Here is a 14,597-nt window from a genome sequence, read left to right as displayed (position 1 = left end):
AATCTCGACTCAATTTCTGTATATTATTTGCAAAAAAAAAGTATTTCCTTCTCCAAATTCTAACCTTGAATATGACGCAGCTTTTCAGAGACTGCACTGATAAATCCCTTCACACATTAAAGTACTTTAAAATGGAAAAGAAAGAGCCTTTAAGAAGCTGGCGCCTTGAGATTCAGGTTTTCTTATCCACATTATCCCAGTAACAAAATAAAATGAATCCTTCACTTTTTGGTGAACTTGAAATAACTGCCAGAACGTGGCTAAAACTCAAGGCAAACAGGCAGTACAGGGAAAAAAACACTGAAGAGCATTTTTTCAAGTTCCCCCCCCAGTCCCCTAACCAAAATTGTCATTTTCAGCTGTGTGCACACCAGCCCCCCCCCAACCCCCCACTTGCCTGGTGCAGTGCCGGGGCCAGGGCCCTCCCGCGGCGTGCCGGGGTGCCGAGCCAGCGCAAGGGACGAGGGAGGAAGGCTTGGGGGCTGCTGAAAATGGCACACAGGGCAGCCAGGCCAGCCTGATTATTTCACCTGGGTTTGGCAGCACAGCTGGAAGGCGTTGGGGCTCACTCAGGTGCCAGCACCACTTTGTGTGGCAAGAGCCGTGTGTCCAGGTGGTGTTTGGGCCTTCATTGACCTGAGTGTTCAACCTTGGCAAAGTACAGCAGGAACACACGCTGTTCTGCACAGCAATTATTAAATAAGCACAGGCAAACATTAATATAAGAGAATTGCAACAGTCTCCCCCCACCCCCATGCACTGTTGTTTGCCAAAAATGTGGCTTTTTTTTTAAAGTGGTGATGACAAAACTGGTTATGTAAATATTAAGTAACAACAACAACAAGCCAGTATTTGGACCCAAGGACTATGAGGCGTGATTATTTTCAGCTCAAGTAATTAAATATCCCAACTGCAGTTCTAGCCCCCTCATCTGCTTAAAGAGCTTTAACAGAAAATACGAGTTCGCTTTTGAGGTAATAAATCTCCCTCCCACCTCCCCATGCCCCTAAAATCGGGCCTGCTATATATAAAGCTTCATAAAAGACACAACCGTGGACGTGCTGTACTGTGCCAGGGCAACTGGGAGCCGTAACCAGCCAAGATCAGACTGGGTTGAAATTCCCCATTTTAATTGAAGATTATTTTTAAGAATTACGGTCTTTGTTCCGCACATTTTACTCATTTGCCAATTATTTTCTAAGTTTTGGACTCTAAAAAGCCTGATTGCTACGTCACGGGATGACAGGGCAATAAAACACCTCCCCCCCCCCGTACCGGGGCAGCACTGCCCATTTCTCTGGGCTGAGGCTTCGCCCATGCCCCTGCCCCCACGTCTGCCCTGGCCTGGCCTCACCCACGTTCCCACTCGCCCCAGACTCCCTACACCTGTGTGACCTCCCGGTGAGGAGAACACCCTAACGTGAAGTTACAGCACCCGGGGAAACAGCTAATCGCAGCTTGGACTCCAGTTAGCTCAAAAACTCAGCGGGTCAGCTGGCAAGAGCCGCACCGGGAAGCAGAGCCCAAGCACGCCACGTCTCGTGCCGATCGCCTCGGTGCCCGTGATGGCTCCCGGCTCCTCTCCCACCGACCGAGTCCACCAGCGAGGAGCCCCAGCCACCAGCCACCATGGCCTTGCCCAGCCCAACGCATGAGCCACAACCACCCAACGCGGCCCCAGGACCTCCCCGTGCCTGCCGAAAGCTTCCCAAAGCAGCTGAAACCCTCACCTCGGTGCTGCCTGCCCCCCCAGCCCTGCACAAACACCCCGTGAGAACATTTTAAAGCATCACATAGCCAAGCTGCTGAAATCACCGTGGCCGATGTTTTCCCCCCATTCTGGTGATGATTTTAACTCCTTTTCACCAAGCTTGTCCCAGCACCAGCCTGGTGCTCCTCCTCCTTCCCAACAGAGCAGCAGCAGAGGTTCAATCTGCTCGTCCCGAGAGCCCTTCGGGTCCATCCGTACTTCAGGAGAACTTGGGCACTCTCCCTGCCCTGCCTTCCCGGCCTCGCTCCTGGGCTTAACCAATTCCAAACTCCTGTTCCTTCAGCTGCTGTGGGAGGAAGACCTAAAAAAGGCCTAACTGCGTGTCTTTGCAGAGGCACAGCTGTAAAATAATCCAACCCCGGGCTTTTACTGGAGAAATATGAGTCTAATTAATAAAGCTGCACTGGTTACCAGGCAGGAATGCTTGCTGTGCACCTGTAGGTATAAACAGGAATATAAACTTTCACAAATATGGCTCAAATCAGAAACAAATGGATTATTGTCTTTTACAAAGAGCCCTCCCAACCTGGAATACTTGCAGTGCTGTTGGAGGGCAGCAGGCTGTAACTCTACCGGCCCCTTCCACCAGCAGTAAAACCCTCCCCGCGTTACGAGGCAGGTGCCACTGAATTATGAAAACTTGCTTTATTTCAGCCTCCCCGCGATCCGGAGGTTTGCAGAACACTTCCCCTGCAGGAGTTCTCCTAACGCCTTTCTCAGCACCGTAATTAGCTGTTTACCCCCCAAACATCACTTTTTTGGCACAACTCTCCCAATGACTTCACTCACTTTCCATGCAGGAAAATTTCATGTTTGGGAAATTGGATTATTTGAGGATTTTCTTTTCTCTAACAGTGAAAGTGGCGCTCGGGCTGCTCAACAGCTGCTGCGGGCGCAGCGAGGAAGCGGCAGGAGGCTCACGGCCGGACTCCTCCTCCAGGGCAGCAGCTTCTCCGGCTCTTCGCAGGACAGAGGCGGGAGCTGGGTCAGAGCAGCAGCTCGCGCGTCTTCTCGTAGGTCCCCAGGAAGATGAACCCGCCCAGGCTGATGGCTGCCATCCGCGGGACAACACCTGCAAACAAGCTGTAGGCAAAGGAAAGGTGGGTTCAGGGTGAGTGGCTGCCGTGTGGCTGCCTGCAGAGGCTTCAGAAAACAAAGCCAAGAGAAACGGTCTCAGATGGGAAGGTACCATGCCCCACCACCCCATCCAGCCTTGGCAGAGGTGCACTGAGGCCAGGACCTGCTCTCTCTGCCGGGAGCTACCCCGACACAGGCACAGCACCACGGCCAATTCCCAAAAACACACAACAGGGAGGGAGCAGGAATGGCTGCGTGATCAGCCACGATGGTTTTTAGGTGCCTGACCCTAATAGTTCTTGGAAGTTAACAGGAAACTCATGCAAAGCCCATTACTCTACACATCTAAGCTCGCAGTTGGTCTAATAACTCCAGGACAGGCCAGCGTAGCCTCCCCGAGGATTACTGGCTTCCTTCGTTGCAAGCAAGGATTAAACATTAGGCTCGAACCTATTTGGCTTCCTCTGCTGACCGAGCACCCGCACTGCGGGAGGCCTCACGCAGCAAGCTCCGGCTGAGCTGCACGGGGACGCTGCTGCCCTGGGCTGTGCCACCGAGCCCCCACTGCTCCTGCCCACGGCAGGACCTCGTGCCGTGCCCTCGTGCCATGCCTCAGGAGAAGAAGCGTGCCCTGAGCAGCTGGGGTGCTCAGCAGCTCTCGCTGCGCTGCTACTGACGGCGAGCTGTGCCTGCAGTAACTCTGCTTCCCGCTGTAATGAGCTTTGCGAAGGAGCCTGGAGCACCCGGGCAGATGGAAACATTTTATGGCTTTACTAGACAGCAATTGGGTCTATTACCATAATGACAGCTTTAAACCAGAGTAATTTGTACAAGGCATGTATGGACAGAGTGCTGGTGGGGTAAATCCTCCGGTGCAGCACGGCGCTCACATCCCGCAGCACCCCGCTGCATCAGGCAGCCCCATCGCAGGAGCAGCGGCGGTCGCTCGTTGCCAGAGCAGCGCATTCAAGACGCAGCTGGTACACAGACAGGGGCAGATAACTGAGTTACCCACAGCCCTGGCAGCACCCACTGCTCACCATCACCCCCGGGACCTCTGGCCCTGCTCGGCCATGCTCCATTTCCTCACCTGCCCCCATGAGCCCTGTGCCCCGCAGCCCCACACTGAACCCGGAGAGCCGAGCTCTGCTGCAGGCCTGACCCAAACCGGACCCCTCTGGGCCACACCTGCCCATCACTTGATGAAATTATTTTATTTTTTTTTTTTCCTGCTGGCCCCATCAGAATCTCCTCTGTGGGGCACAGCTCCACAATCCTTTCCCATCAGTCAAATGACACTTGGCTTTCTCACCAAGCTGGGAAGTTTCCTCCATGGCTTTCAAACGCCACCAGCTCCTTGCACGAAAAGCAGTCGGAAAAGATGTAAACCTGCGTTGGTGTGAAGGGCTCGATCACCCTGCTGGCGAGAGCAAAGAGGCACACGGATCCATCCACCTCGTCCCTGCTCTGTCTCCTCCTGCAGCCTCTCCCGGCACAGAGCGGGACGTCAGGTCTCTCGGCGTGAAGCAGAGGGATTTACTAGGTGCAAAACAGGAAGCCGAGCCCTGCACTCTGCTTTAATAAGGTGGCAATAAGCAATGCATCTTTCTGCCCCTAGAATTCCTCCTCTTCAAATACAAGATTTATTAGAGAAGCCGTAAATCAATTCGTGTTGCAACTAGCCAAAAACGCCTGACATTTTTATTGTTTTTGATTAATAGATTTATAATTGGCATCAGGCATGGCAGTCTCAGCGTTTATGTTTCCCAAGACTTTCTTCCTTTTCCTTGTAGCTGACGCAGCTTGGCCTACTTTACATTTTCCTTCTTCTCCAGATCACTTATTGTTTTGATTTCAATTGCGTTGCGTTCCCCTTGGTCCCAGTCCCCGGGTACTATCTTTGGGCAGAGTTTAATTTGGGGCTGTTTAGCAAAGGGCACTGCTGAAACACCCCGAAACGAACCCAAACGTACATTTTCTCCTCTTCGCTTCCCCAGCCAAAGCCCTGCCTGTTCATGCGACTTCCATCGGTAGCACAAGCAGCCTCGCTTCTCCCAGCCCCTCTGAAACCAAGCCCTGGCACCCTCCGAGCAGTGGAGGACCTGAAACCCGTCCGCAGCTGGGGCACCTCGAGGAGCAAACCCGAGAGCACAGCTCTCTGCAACGGCTGGTGGGGGCACGCAGCTGGATGGCTTCCTGCACTAAGGGTCCAGAACTTCCTGCAATTTGTTTTGAATTATTTCCCACATGTGGAGAAAGAGGACTGAACTTTTATTAGCCGTGGGAGCAGAGATTAGATGTTAGGAGAAAGCCATCTCCCACCACGCCAGACCGTACATGCTGCTTCCAGCAGCAGTGTACAAACGTCACAGCAGCACCCCGAAAGCGTCGGCCACATCAAGAGGATTAAAAGCCTATCAAAATTACAGTGAAAAGCACCGAGTAAGGGTTCCAAAAACCCTTCATTTCTCTTCCAGCCCTGGGGCAGGTGGGCCACGGGCCCCACCAAAGGATGCACAGGCCGTACCTCGCGGACTGGGGGAGCCTGCGCTGGGTAAGATGTCGCGCTGTGTGCGCTCACTACGAGAGGCCAGCAGGCACCCTGACTTGCACTCAAAGAGGGCAGGGTAACAGAAATGAAGCAGGTGCCTGTAAAACCTAATAATAATTTATAAGCCCCTGACACCTTCTTCAAAAGCTCTCAAAATGTTCTACAAACACTTGCAAAGGGTTTTTTTTTTTTTTCACGACACTGCTCCAAGGTCAGGAGAGCGGTTCTCTTTCTCAGAAATAAGTGAGGCAGGTAAGAGATTTCCACACACCAGTGACAGCAGGGAAGCAGCTGCAGAGCTGCTCTGGAGCTGCTCAGATTGATTCTCTGAGCTTGAGCTGAATGAGATGTCTCCAGCCTTCCTGCACCCCGTCCCTGCACCGGAGGCACTTCTCCTGGTGCTGAGCTGCTGCCTGGTGAGGCCAGGCCGGGAGTGCTCCTGGCGTGCAGCCCCCCAGTGCTGCACACAAACACACGTGTTCATGGAGGCGAGTCCATCACAGGTTATTAAACACCAAGCCACCTTTGCCTCGGAAGTCTGGAGCTAACCTTAGACTGCACCAGGGAAATACAAAAATAACACCATTTCTGTGCTCCTCCACGGACACTGCTCCCAGCCGGTGCCAATAAGAGGATACCAAACCGCAGAGACCTTCACTCTGACCCAGGACGATTTGTGCCTACCTGAGGGGAGCTCCCCGGCCATGCGTACAGCAATTAAAAATCTTTTCTGTGTGGCATCATTTAAATACGAGCCCATCCTCTTCCTCCCCTCCCCACAGGCAGCGATTCCAGCCCTGAGAGGTGCTGCTTTAGCATGGCCTTACCCCGACAGTCCTTGTGTCCTCCAGATGCCTCCGAGGGCAGCCAGCACATTCCCGCTAGCCGTGGCAGAACCAGCCTGCACCAAAAAACAACAGAGTCTGAAAATTGTTGCCAGAGAGGTTTGGTTATTCACCGAGCTTTGTGTCCCTGCTCAGTGCCACCTTACAGCAGTTCCAGGGGTCCTAATGGTCCGTGTCTCCTGGCACAGGCAAAAGCTCACTGTCTCCAGCAACGAGGCAAAGGGCAGAAATGGAAAAGTAGGCACAGAAGAACAAAATAATCACTCCAAGGTCGCAGAGCGGGTTAATTGCAGATCTGGGGCTCCAGTCTCCTCTGCACTATGCTCTGCTTTATGTCCAGCAGCTGACTCTGGACTAAAACACTAATAAAAACACACTCTAAAAGCACCAACAAGTGACTTTGCTACCCACTGTCTTCAAACTCAAATATTAGCAGCCTGGGATTAACTTAAAAGAATACAAATTACAAGTAATGGTTAAAAAACATGAGTGGTGTTTTGCATGGGGAAATTACCCTGAGTGAAAACCGGGACAAACACCAGGGCAATTACATTACATGTGTGATCTGGTTAGCGTGCGATGACTAATAATAGATGCTGCTGCAATGGCCTCAGAACATCTCAAGGCACCATCATTCCCCTGCCAGTGCTGACCTGGCTGCTGAGGACAGCAGCAGACACAAACAAAACCCAATTCTTAGTGTTTTATCACCAACGCTGCCCAGAGGCAAAGGAGCTGCACCAGGTACAGCAACACGAGTCACAACACACCGTGGTGTGCACAGATGTGTGTGACTCAGCTGAGAAGGGACCTGTCATCGAGAACAAACATCCCTTTACTGAAAGATGTGAACCACAGGGTAAAAACCACCCTCAGAAACCCCAGGATGCCTGACCCCTGCCCACACAACACCTCTTTTCAGGGCAGGGAAGGACTTGAGGAACATCTACCCACTGAGGGCTTTTAGCTGCGTGGCTGCTTAGCTCTGCTCTGGGTCAGTAAGAAGCATGGGGACACAAGATTTACTAGCAATTTAACTGCTTACTAAAGGTATTAATCCTACAAGCAGTTTTCCTTCTGCCTCGGTTAGCAGAACTAAGCCGTCACGATCTCTGTGGTTTGAAATTTTCGGACAGAAAATCCGGCGCTGAGCTGTCCTCCCCCCCCCCCCCACACACACACAACCATTATCAAAACAACACCGGAATAAGTTCCTGGTGGGATGTTTAACTTTGGGTGTCACTGCTTAAGACCCTGGAAGCCTCGAGTCCAGCACAAGTGCAGGCCCTTCTCAGAGAGCTCCTTTGGGAAAGGAACAGAAGAGCAATTCCAGGAAATTAACACAATTTTATTAATTCTGCGTGTGGTACCTGCTCGCATCTGATCCTGTCCTGAGGGACAAGAGCTGCAGTCATTATTAATAGGTGCTGGTTTCTTTTTGCTATGACCATTCCCCTGGCATGTCTGCTGGTCCTCTCCACTCTTACCTTTGCCAACATGATTCTTGTCTTCGCTACGTCGAGAGGCGTGGTGACGGCAGCTGCGAATCCACCTGAGCAAATCAAAACAACAAACACCAGTGAGACATTGCTGGCTGAATACGAACACCCTACCTACAGTTCCCATGGCTGTGGTCAACACGTTATTACTGCCTACAGCACGTTTCCTCGCGACAGAGTACGTTTGCTGAAGGTCAGTACAGCCCATCCCGCTGTGCTCTGCCTTGAGAATTAAGGCCTGACCCGTTCAGATTTTAGAAAGAGCAAGCGAGGAAGATGCTCTGCATCTGAAGCACACATGCTGCAGGGCATCGCTGGCCACAGGCAGCAGACAGAGCGGGTCTGAATGGCAGCTGTTAGACCTGGGATGCTGTCTCAAGGAAAATGAGAGGCAGTGCTCTGGACAGAGCACACCTCCAACGAAGATCGGCTCCATTTTGGAAAACAGCAACGTGAGTCTGCCCGCAGATCTCAGGAACTGTCAGAAGGCTCCTGCCACAAGTGCCATCTTCTCCTCAGGCGTTTTTATTCTCTCTAATCACTCCCAAACGTCACCCTTGGAGCTCATTACTTTCACTCAGAGCAGCCAGCTCAGCTGTGGCTTTCTTCCCAAAAGCCAGAAATCTTAAGCTTATCCATGTGCATGTCTCACCCACAAATGTGTGTGTCTATTTCTCCGTATTTTAACCCTGTGGGTACAGCCTGGCCTCTCATGCTACCTAGGGACCAGCTTTGCTGGTTCTTCTCCCAGGCTCTTATTCCCTTTGCCTTATTTCACCATCCTAAAATTAACTCTGAGCTCTCCCTCCTCTCTTCACGATATCCTAAGCAAGAAATTCACGTTGTGGCAGAGCCAAAGCGAAGGAAACTTAAAATGCTGGAACAGCACAGTGGTAAGCAAAGAGAGAAATGGGACAAAAGGAGGGAAGAAAAGAAAGAGAGCCTCATTCTGAAATTTGTCTTGCTTGTTCCCTCCTATTTTTTTTTTCTCTGGAGTTGGATAAACCCTGTATCTGCTGCAGCAGGGAACAAAGTGATTCCAAGGGCTGAAGCCTACAGTGTGCCCAGGGAATAAGCTAAAAATAATCTGTTCTTTTGCTCCAAGTTCTATGGAATGTAGAAAAATTGATCCTTCTTTTCTTGGGACGGGAAGGAGGAAAGCATTTCTTCTAACATCTGTCAAGTAATGGAAAAAAAAAATCTCTCTTCCCCACCGGCTGGTGATTCTACCTGCATCTCTCCGTCACCTTGGCTGTAACACAGGAAAACCCTGCTTGATGTCAGACGGGGAGAGGCCAGCTGGCACCCTGTGCTGACTTCTGACAGTTAACTGAGGCATGTCCCATGACAGCTCAGGGCACAGTGAGGTAGATGTGCAATCCCTTGGATCTCAAACAAGAGGAGCAGGGAAGTTCCTGAACCACCCAAACCCAGCTTGGAGCAGCAGCTTCGGCTCCCGTACGGCCAGCCCATCAGCTTCACCCTGCCGGAAGCTTTCTAGCAGTGATACCTCATGAAAAGGCAGAAAAAATGGGTTGCGTTTAAGAAACCAAAGCAGAAACTATGAGCAAGTTAAAGTAAATTCCAGCCCGTTCTTGGACCTTCTTTAAGGTCACGAATCTTTTCACTGTGAGCCAGTTTTTGACTAAATGACCCAAAGGCTTTGAGAGAACGATCGGGTTAGGAACTTGGTACACATGTCAGCAAAGTATTTTTAGAGCAGTAAAAATAACCTCCATGGAAAAGAGTGGATTTACAAGTTTGGATGCAGACGTCCTTCCTTCGCCCGCAGTCAACCACGCGGCTGTTGGGCCTGTACCGGGCAGAGATCTCAAAGCATCGCTGGGCTGTGGAGGTGACAGCTAACTTCCCTTATCAGGCCCTGTGAATTTTTTTAGGCACTCACTCCTAAAGGTCTCTCGTTGGCAGAACCTTTGATCTTCATTGTCGGAGTGATTAGAACAAACAATTCCTGTGGATACGACGTTCCCCAACACTCGTAGCCCAACGCCTTCACCAAGCCTGGTTGGTTTTCATTTTTCCCCAGCTAACATCTGGACCTCTCAGCCTCTTTTGTTATTAACATTTCTATGTTTCTTTTTCCATCACTGGGAAGTATTTGGTACAGATTTACCAATCAATTTAGAAAGACAACAGCAACAATAAAATGCTTCATAAGCACAACAAGCAGCAGGATAGCAGCTAAATTAAATGCAAGTTTGCATATGCCTGACAAAAACACCAGATTAAAGCTAGCGTTTGTTGGGAACGACATTTCATTGCAGGCAATGAGTCTGAAAAATGAATTCGCTCCAGCCTTAACCCTAAATGTCCAATTTAATTTTAGAATGATCTCTTCAATGCTACTGCAAGGATATCCCGGGACAGGCTGCACTGCTAGGGGGGTACTGTGCAGTCCCATCTGCTCTAGGTGGGTAATGGAACACACAGTGTGACTGCTTCCTGTCATCAAACTAACAAAACAAATACAAACGAGTACAGCCAGAGTCTACTCAGTCAAAATAGCAGCGCTGTGCACTGGCCTGTCCAATACTCAATACAGGCCAAAAAATCTTTGCATGCTCTGTTACTGATTTAGTCAATTCCTGCTGTCACCAAATTCTCCAAGAGCTGCCACACAAGGCTGGAGTCCGCTCAACAACCAGACAAATCAGGTAGCAATGTATGTGGGGGACAGGAACAGTCCAAACACATCCGCCCTTATGCTCCTAATCATTCTGCCTCTGCAGAGCTGACAAAAAGGCACCTCCAGAGGCAGCCCGTGCCCAGACGGGCGGACTGACTCACCTGCTCGCTCATGGAGAAGGCTCCTTTTATCCCCTGCCCTAGAAGGATCTGTCGGTGGCTTGGGCTCAGCAAGTAGGCATAAAGATGGATTTGCACATGGGAAAAGGCTCTTGGCTTGTTAATACTTCTAGACAAACTCCTCTGTTGGGAAAATAAAACTTCATACTACTGGAAAATTCATCACCTGTCTCCCAAGAAGTTACAATGGATGCTGTATGTTCACACTTGTCAGCTGAACTGCCCCAAATTTACCAAGTGCAGGGTGTTAAACAGAAAATCCCCCTGCTACTCACACTTTCCCACTGACCAGTTCTCGATGGAAGTGCTAGAGACAGACAGTCCCTGTACCGAGGCCAAGCAGAGAGAGCAATTCACCTTTATTTGGCAATAAGAACAAGGAGCCTTCAAGACTAAGATATTCCCCTAGGTTCTTGTTGGCATTTCCTTTTTAGCTGTCACATGCAAATCAAAATTGAGAAGCATCAGAACAGAATGAAATACTTCGCTCGAGAACAATAAATAACCCGAGGTCCTAGCGGTAAGCTGGCTGCCTGCTGAATTTGCTGCTACCATGGGAAAACGCCCCACTGTTTCCTTGGGACACTCAGCAAGTAAGATCCTATGAAGGGAGGAAGGCAAGTTAATCTGCAGCTCCTGTACCTTTTGTTTTTTTGGTATCGTTTCAATTTTTCCTCACCCTTTCTGAAGGGACCAAAGAACCCTTCCGGCCAGGCCTCACAGGTTTCCGTTGCCTTGCTGGACCCTCTTCCAAACACCAGCACTGTCCTGGAGGCCAGGCTTGTCTCAAGAGGTAGGAACTTGTGTCTGATAATTAACATGTGTTTGTTTGAATCAGCCCACCTTGGGAGAGGAAAAAGAAAAGCTGGTTGAGTTGTATTATTGCCTGTCTTCACTGCTGATTTAGGATTAAATCCCAAATTCTCATGGAAAAACTGCAGAGCAATGGTCTAACACGAACCACTCACTACCCCTCACACATCTTACATTGACTCACTTCCTAATTAATTTTTTCAGAACTTTTTTCAAGCCTTTTCTGGTGTTTTTTTTTCAGAACTCTTCAATCAACCGTTTTTTATTTGAAGTTGCGTTATATCGACGTTAGGTCGACTTTAAGAAGCTGTTCCAGGTCCTTTATTCCTGCAGCACTGACACCTGCCAAGGACAGAGCAAAGCGACCCAAGAAAAACCTCTCCAGGTCTGAGAAGAGGTACCAAGAGGCGAGGCACTGCTCCTCCAGGGATTTAACCAGCTTGGGTTTAGAAGCACCGTCCAAGATGGCACTGAAGGGAGATCTTGAGAACTGCTCAAAAATGTATCCAGAGCTATAAAGAGGCTTTTAGACACGGCGTGTAATCTTGTCAGAGCCAATTAGATGAGAACATAAGTGATGGGAAGCCCTCCCTGTCGATGTGCAAAAAGCTCCTGTTAGTGCTTTATTATGCGCTAGGCTTGCACCTCCATTCCCGTGACTTTTTCACCACAGGCCATACATTATTAACACCAAGCCACGCTTTTTTTTAACAGTAGGGAGAAAAAGGAGGCGTCTTTAGCAGGGGCAGTTTTCAACCACATTAAATGGACACTCGGGTGCTTTGACAAGCAGGAGCTGCTGGAAAGCCACCCAGAGGCCCCTCTGGGGACAGCCTGCCCTGGTGCAGTGCAGGGTTGGGTTGCAGTGGTCCAGCAAGGCAACGTGAGCCCCAGGATGGCTTGAGCATCAAGAGCAATGAGAGTGGGGCCGTGCTTCCCTCACCTGCCTCCTGCCTGCCAAATCCTGGGCCCAAGTCTGGGCCAGTACCCAAACAGCTCAGACACGAGGCAAGTTCTGGTTCAAAGGAAACCTCAGGCCTAAAGTATACCACGGATCTACCCTTGGGTTCCTCCCCACTGCTCAGATATCTCCTTCTCTCACTCCCTGACTGCTCCAAACATCTCCTCCAGTTAAGACACCAGAGACGATGATAAAGCTGGACAAGGCCTCCAGGGATTAAATTATTAACAGATGAGACAGAGAGGGTTCCAAATCGCTGATATTTATGCTCATGCCTATTAGGTTTCTATAAAAAGCCCACGGATCACATACATACATCTGACACATGTGTGCTCAACAAGGAGGAGTCAGGCCTCTGGCAGCATTTTGGCTGAAATCGCTGTTATTTCGCAGGCGCTGGGGATGGAATTCAATATATTGTTACTCTTTGTTCTGTCCTCGCCAAATAATCAATTATGATTTAGCTAGGAACTAACCAACACACACACAGACACATACATGTATGTGTGCGAGAGCCCTAAAGGGAACCAGACAGGACTTCTCTTTCAGTTTGTTGCAGCTTATTACCCTGCCCCTCAGGACCTCTAACATATTTTTAGAAAGTATTGAATTCAAGCAAAGAGCACAGGAGAAAAGCATGTCTGTGTGGTTTCTCCATCCCGCTGCTACCATGGTGGCATTTGATAGCATCTCTGTGCTTAAAAGTTGTTTTTTGGATAATCTTCTCCTTTTGAGGTTTATAACGTGATGATTTTAAATCGTTCAGATGCGCACACAGCTTGTTTTCTTCACAGGGTACTGCTGGCATTTTTATTTTTGTTTTGGGGTGGAAAAAAGGGGATAAAAAGCTTGGTCTGGTTTTGCTTCCCTCATCTGAAGCTACAGGTAGGTAGTTAATTGTTTTTAACTGTGGAAACCATTCCTCAGAAAGCAGGAAATTATTTTTCCACCTCCAACGTTCAGCAATGGAGCTGAATATTTTCAGTAAAACAGGACAGAGACAGAGCTGGGTTAGATCAATACAGGTCCTGCCTGTTGTGTGTCTGCAGAGGGGGGGAATGGAGACCAAAAGGTAAGGTTCCGGTCCAGAAAATGTTTAATCTCGTGAGCTTTGAAGCAGGCCCTCAAAGGACACATCAGAGAGGAAGTTTAAAATGCTCCTGGTGAAAAGGCAAGAATGGGGAAAGAGAGAACAAAGAAGGAAAACCAGGCTGGAGGAAGTGAAGCTGGAAGGATAACCCACAGAATATATCATCACCAGCTACATCACCAGCTACAAAACAGGACGGCAGGTCTGCACAGATTCCTGCTTTGGGAATTGGGCCCACGAAGTCAGGGCTGAACTGCTCCCCCTAAGCACGAACCTGGAAGCCTCTGAGCTACTTCAGGACCTGGGGTCTCCTTGAGCACCTAGTGTAAGGGCTCCCCAAGGACAGGGAAGTGCTCGTGCACAACTGTACCTCTGGAAGCTCCCTCTGCAATATTCCTGCTGGAAAGCGAGCGGACAGTACCAACCATCCATCAAACAGCAGCAAGTTCAAGCACAACTGGTCAGAATCAAGACATACACAGGAGGAAACAGAGGCACCGGGCTAGGTTTCCAACTGAGGCACCAAATTGGACTTCAGGAAATTACTCCACAGGGCCTTGGGTAAATCAGATAACCTCTCCAGCTCTCTGAACGTGCCTGAACACAGTTTTTGTATCAATCTGACTGTAAAGAAATCAGCAGAACTAAATTAATGATCTCCTATCACACCTGCAGACATACAGATTGCATTTTAAAGTATTTTTAGCCTGATGGCTTGTTTTGTTTCCAAACAGAAATGAACGATCTGCTTCAACTCAATTGCTCTGATTTTGCTTGCACTGATTTGACTGAGTCAGTGTAAAATCCAAAAGGAGACCAAAATTTAAGCAGAACAAAAACTCCCTTCATATAACATAAACACAGAAAACACAGCTGGACACACATCAGATCATCTAAAATATCCTCTCTGCCCCAAAGCAGAATCAACCCTACCTAAACCATTCCCAGCCTGCTTGCATGACTGTTCTACTGAACTGAGTGCAGTTAGAGCCACGAATCCTCTCTCCGTTGCATCGTTACAGTGCCTATCAAAATGAAGCCTCAGTCTCTGCTGGAATTCTGTTGCTATTAATACTTCAATTCCCCTAACAGAGCTTATTTTTAAAAAATACATACGATGTAATGGCTCTGATTTTACAAGTCATCAAAGAACAAGCTTTGCTT

At 49.4% G+C, this 14,597-nt stretch overlaps 1 protein-coding gene and 2 long non-coding RNA genes across 6 annotated transcripts in view; 1 reads left to right on the top strand and 2 right to left on the bottom strand.

Moving 5' to 3' along the window:
• Positions 1-782: 782 nt before the first annotated feature.
• LOC118173370 lies at positions 783-1,441 on the bottom strand. The gene is made up of 2 exons (XR_004754159.1): positions 1,355-1,441; positions 783-1,322 (listed from the first exon to the last, which is right to left on the bottom strand). It is a non-coding gene; the product is annotated as an uncharacterized LOC118173370 (long non-coding RNA).
• LOC118173369 lies at positions 1,136-7,878 on the top strand. Its single transcript, XR_004754158.1, has 3 exons — positions 1,136-1,271; positions 3,847-3,854; positions 7,864-7,878. It is a non-coding gene; the product is annotated as an uncharacterized LOC118173369 (long non-coding RNA).
• SLC25A26 (solute carrier family 25 member 26) overlaps positions 2,402-14,597 on the bottom strand; it is a 96,684-nt gene continuing 84,488 nt past the window's right edge. For all 4 annotated transcript variants that reach the window (XM_035337877.1, XM_035337874.1, XM_035337875.1 and 1 more), the window contains 3 exons: positions 7,732-7,796; positions 6,227-6,300; positions 2,402-2,854 (listed from right to left, as the gene is read on the bottom strand). In XM_035337877.1, coding sequence (XP_035193768.1) covers positions 2,758-2,854; positions 6,227-6,300; positions 7,732-7,796 — 236 coding nt within the window. In that variant the 3' untranslated portion in view covers positions 2,402-2,757. The remainder of the gene's footprint in view (positions 2,855-6,226; positions 6,301-7,731; positions 7,797-14,597) is intronic.

This window comes from Oxyura jamaicensis, chromosome 12, assembly GCF_011077185.1.
Source record: "Oxyura jamaicensis isolate SHBP4307 breed ruddy duck chromosome 12, BPBGC_Ojam_1.0, whole genome shotgun sequence".
NCBI classification, from domain to species: Eukaryota; Metazoa; Chordata; class Aves; order Anseriformes; family Anatidae; genus Oxyura; species Oxyura jamaicensis.
This window is presented reverse-complemented; position numbering and strand designations above follow the sequence as displayed.